At 49.1% G+C, this 4,966-nt stretch overlaps 1 protein-coding gene across 1 annotated transcript; it reads right to left on the reverse strand.

Annotated features, from left to right (window-relative positions):
* Positions 1 to 2,946: 2,946 nt before the first annotated feature.
* Positions 2,947 to 4,901, reverse strand: LOC110596839. The gene has a single exon (XM_021719436.1). It carries the CDS (start codon positions 4,091 to 4,093, stop codon positions 3,500 to 3,502), a length of 594 nt encoding a protein of 197 aa, XP_021575111.1. The 5' UTR covers positions 4,094 to 4,901; the 3' UTR covers positions 2,947 to 3,499.
* Between the last annotated feature and the right edge of the window lie 65 nt (positions 4,902 to 4,966).

Below are 4,966 nucleotides of genomic sequence, written 5' to 3' on the forward strand. Positions count from 1 at the left end.
TGCAGTGGCACACTCATGGCCACCGCAGCCTCGACCTGCTGGGCTCAGGCGATCCTTCCGCCTCAGCCTTCCGAGTAGCTGGGACTACAGGTGCTCACCACCACGCCCAGCTAATTTTTGTTTTTACTGTAGAGATGAGGCCTCACCATTTTGTCCAGGCTGGTCTGGGAACCCACCGGCTCAGGCAATCCTCTCAACTCAGCTTCCCAAAGTGCTGTGATTATATATAGTTGTGAACCAATGCCAAATAGCTAATCTTATCAACCTCACTGAAAGGGCCAGGAATTAGGTTCTCTCAGTTGATTACGGCAGGAATGCAAATTATCTGTTGACTGAGATTAGACTGGAGTTCCAATTTGCCTCAGTAACCAGAATATAGTTTTAAATTTGAGAAACAGGCCAGGCTTGGTGGCTCAGCCTGTAATCCCAGTGCTTTGGGAGACCGAGGTGGGTGGATTGCCTGAACCCATGGGTTTGAGATCCGCCCGGGCAACTTGGCGAGGCCTCATTTCTACAATAAATCAAAATTTAGCTGGACGTGGTAGCGCACGCCTGTAGTTCCAGCTACTCGGAAGGCTGAGGCGGAAGGATCGCCGGAGCCCAGCAGGTGGAGGCTGCGGTGGCCGGGAGCAGCCACTGCACTCCAGTCTGGGCGACAGAATGAGTCCAACTCAAAAATAAACAAACAAACAAACAAATAAATAAATTTGAGAAACAAACATCGGTCAATATACTTTGGTAGGGGTATTTAAAAACATTATCTTTACAAGACAAGAAATACTATAGCATTTATCTTAGGTTGATAAACAATTTAGTTTATTAGGAATAGAACTATATAAGACAATTGTTGACTGAAAGCATATTCTATACCATAAAAGACAATGCTGCTGTTTTGTGTGTGCTTACAACAAAGGAGCAAACAAAAAACTTCAAAGTCCAAGTTTTTCAAATAAGAAATTGCCTAAGGAGAATATATAATGCAAGATAAACCCTGCATACTTCAGTACTTTCGGCAAACATAAGCAGTGAAGGAAAATACTAGAAAATATTTTTCTCTAATAAAGAATTAACACAATCACAAGCTCTGAGTAAGACAGAGTTGCTAAATCAATATAGTCACCACTAGCGTTTATATACCGTTGAAGTTTAGGTGAAAACGGCTTCCAGATTTGAGAAATATGGATATTCAAAAATGCCCAGCGTAGTTTTTTTCCTTCTTCCACTTTTGAGTGCAGAACTATCTTGGGGGCCATCAGCTGCCTCTTGCCTTTCCGGAGTCTCCCTAATCTTTCATCTCTTATCCAAAGTGTTGATCAAGTTTTAAAGCCAATTATTCCACAGTTTAGACTTATCTCTAAAGAAACAGATATACCTGAATGCCAACTAGGTGCAAGCATTGGGCTGGGTCATCAAGTAAAGAATGGCTCATCTACTTGGGAGTAGGGATTTGGTAGCATTTTAAGAGACAGGGAAATGGCTCGTTTTGTTATCCAGAAGTTATCCAGAAGCGGTAAGAGGCACTCTAGGTAGTGGGACAAAGGCTCAAAGGTGTAAAACAGCACAGCACGCTACACATGGTATGCATTTTAGCACATCAGGGTATGTGCTATGAAAACCCAGTAAGATTATCTCAACTGCAGTTACTGAAAATAAGAGACAATTTCCACAAAAATAAGAAAAAGAAGGAAAATGTACTCATCATCTTTGTGAGGAGATGGGTGAATAAAATTCTTAGCAATCAAGTACCAAGCTTAGTTTTTTTATGAGCTCAGGAAGCTGGTGACGCCCAGTAAACCTTAAGATCGCATCTGTAACTCTGAAGCTAGCAGAACTAAAATGGAGGTGAAAATTGGAGTTATTAGAAAATAAAAGACAAAAATGAAAGTGCCCAGGGAGAACACAAAATTCATCAAGGCATTCAGGAAAAACGCCATAGGAAAGGCCAGAAAAACTCAGCTCAAGAGGTTCATGGGTCTGGCACTTTGGAACAATGAAGGTACATGCTGATTAAAAGTACAAAACAAATGTTTCCATTTGCTTGGCAAACGGCCTCTTTCCCTTCATCTACTGACTTCCACAAAAACTAGTAAGGACTTAAGGATACACAAGTGAATTAAAAGCCCAATCTTGTTTTCTATCTATCAAGAGCCCACAATAAAGAAGACTAAAATAGCGCAACCCTGGCCCCAGGTTTTTTTCAGGTCCATCGACCAATTTTTCCTAAACACCAAATGCGTGTTTCTGGCAAAAAGTAGGTCAGATTTTAGGTGTAAATGTCTTTGAGTAACTCCTCCGTCTCATCACCACCAAAGGGAAGAAGCCCTTGAACAATTCTCACTAGCTTTGTTTTTGCCGACCATAGCCAGAGTTTGGCCAAGTGGAAAATAAGATACAAACTGAGTCTCCCTTACTGAATATGCCAAGAGCCTTTAAGAACTGCTTTAGATTTCCACCTACCAAGGTCTCGAAACTTAAAATTATAATTCATACTACTATAAAAGTGCTATAAAGTGGTGGAATTTAATATTTCATAGTGGTGCAGGAAACTTCGTATTTACCAGAAGTGCTTACGTTTCCATCTTTTATTTATTTATTTATTTTTGAGTTGGAGTCTCACTCTGTCGCCCAGACTAGAGTGCAGTGGCCGCTCCCGGCCACCGCAGCCTCGACCTGCTGGGCTCCGGGGACCCTTCCGCCTCCGCCTTCCGAGTAGCCAGAATTACAGGCGCGCGCTACCACGCCCGGCTGATTTTTTTTTATTTATTGTAGAGATGAGGTCTCGCTGCCCAGGCGGGTCTCGAACCCGCGGGCTCAGGCAATCCACTCATCTCAGCCTCCCAAAGGCGCGGGATTACAGGCTGAGCCACCGAGCCCGGCTTCCATCTTTTATTTTTAAAACCGTAAAAGGACGACCGAAAGTAGTGAAAACAGCTTTACAATTTCATATAGATTAAAACACTAGCAGCTTTTATTCTGTATTACTAATGATGCCATTAAAAAAACCCACCGATAAGATTACACATTCTTATAGGATATACAGACAGAGAGGATGCTGGGAAGCAGGCACATAAAGTCTGAAAAGTGCCCTTAAATTCAGATAGGATCCTTGGCTGCCTGTACCCTTTCAGCAAATGAAGTGTTCCTGGGTGAACCTCTACACTTGTTTCCAAACTTTGAAAACATTTTTCTACTTGAATCAGAGAAACTACGTTTTCTCGGAAAATAAGCGATACTCCTTGACGTTGCATCTAGGAGCTCGTCTCTCCTAGCCACGCATCCCAGGGGCCCTCAGGACTCTCAGTTGACTCCGATTCCCTCATCAGGGACCTACCACCTTACGTAAGCATACTTTGCAAGGAGAAAGGCAGAATAAGAAAATAGGGCGCCAAACCTTCTCCACCAACAGCCGTCACTCCCCACAAGGAGTGTCCTCCGGGGGCTTTCCCCGAGGAGCCGCGGCTGCTCGGCTGGGTGGGGGAGGGGAAGCGCTTTCAAACAGTCAACTCTTCCTCTTCGGGCCGCCAACGCCGACCGCACCACAGTCTCCTCCGCCCAAGCCCTGTCCCTTCCCCCGCCCCAGCCTGGGCCGGAGCCAAACCCCACAGGAATGCAGCCCGGTCACATGCGCTGCGGCGGCGGTGGACGTGCCTCTCCCCCCGCGCCCCAAGGAGACCCAGCGCCATCTTGCCCTGACGCAGTTACAAAAGTCACGGGAGAAATCGTGCTTCCTCGTTCGCGCCAGCGCCTCAGAGTTTCGCAGAGGCCGAGCCGGGGCCCTCACCTCGCGCAGGGACAGGAGAAAATAGTCAGGGAAGAGCCTTGCGATTCCCTTCGCCACTGCTTTGGTTCCAATTCGGCCGCGGCAGCAACGATCACCATCGTCACTTCTCCCTCTCTGCCTTTGCAACAGCCTCCCCCTACGGCTTTGGCCCCACCCGCTGCTGCAGGATGAGGTCATCGCCAACCAATCACCGCGTGCCCGACAAAGCACATCAGGCGCCGATTGGCTGCCGAGACCGCCTCTGCCTCTCCCCACTCCGCTTACGAAGCGCTCCGGGTCGCGGTGGGGCAAGAGGAAGACGGAAACCGCCATTTCGGGGAAAGACCCCGAAAACAAGAGCGGAGCCGCCGTGTCATTTTAGTGGGGGAAACCCTTGTTTTATTGCTTGGTCTCCCCCCTTTTTTCGTCGAGATAACTGTCTGTCCCTCCCTCGTTTAATCACCGCCACGTAAAGGAATTCCCGCTCCCCTCCCCGCACACTGTCCCGCCGGCGGGGCAATCCTTCCCCGAGGCCAAGAGAAGTATAGGAGGCAGCGACGGCAACTGCACCGACGGCAACGGCAGCTTTTACCCCGATACACGGTGGCAGGGAGGCGGCGTGGACGGTGGCTGCAATTTTCCTGCTGCTTCTCCCCCCGACCTCTTCCGTTTCTTGCTCCTCCATCAAGACTGTGCTGGACTCGCCAGCTCCGCTTTTATCCGGCGCCCGGAGCCTGCGCACTGGAGCCTCCTCAGCCCCTAGTGGGCGTCAAGTGACACCCCAACCGGGTTCACCCGCCGCTGGAGGCCAGACCAGGGTGGGGGAGGAGAAGAGGGAAGGGGAGATGGGACCGGGGTTGCTTGGGAGGTGGGAGAAAGGACATGGCTTTTGGCATCGCTTTCGGAGGGTCATAGGAGAGAGGGGTCGTCCCCAGGCCCTCCAGTCACTCTCCGTCCACCCCGTGGTGGCGTGCCCGAGCTCACCCACATCCAGACTAGGGCCACTGCGGGAAAGAGGCAAAGTACCAATCCCAACAAATACCGAAACCTCCTCAAGCCTTCGATGAGTTGTTGAATGCATCTGTTGTGAAAAGACAGACTGTCCGCCTCGCTGCCTCCAGTTCGCTGTCTTCGAGCCTCGGTGGAGAGGCAACAGCGGGCGGCAGCCCACAAGCAAAATGGCGGCGGGCGGCTTCATCCCCTCCC

The sequence above is a fragment of the Carlito syrichta genome, unplaced genomic scaffold, assembly GCF_000164805.1.
Source record: "Carlito syrichta isolate Samal-C Ts95f unplaced genomic scaffold, Tarsius_syrichta-2.0.1 Scaffold314713, whole genome shotgun sequence".
NCBI lineage: Eukaryota > Metazoa > Chordata > Mammalia > Primates > Tarsiidae > Carlito > Carlito syrichta.

What these genes read in the sequence shown, in the direction of transcription:
- LOC110596839 (XM_021719436.1), bottom strand. Translation starts at nt 4,093, where the DNA reads ATGGCGGTTTCCGTCTTCCTCTTGCCCCACCGCGACCCGGAGCGCTTC.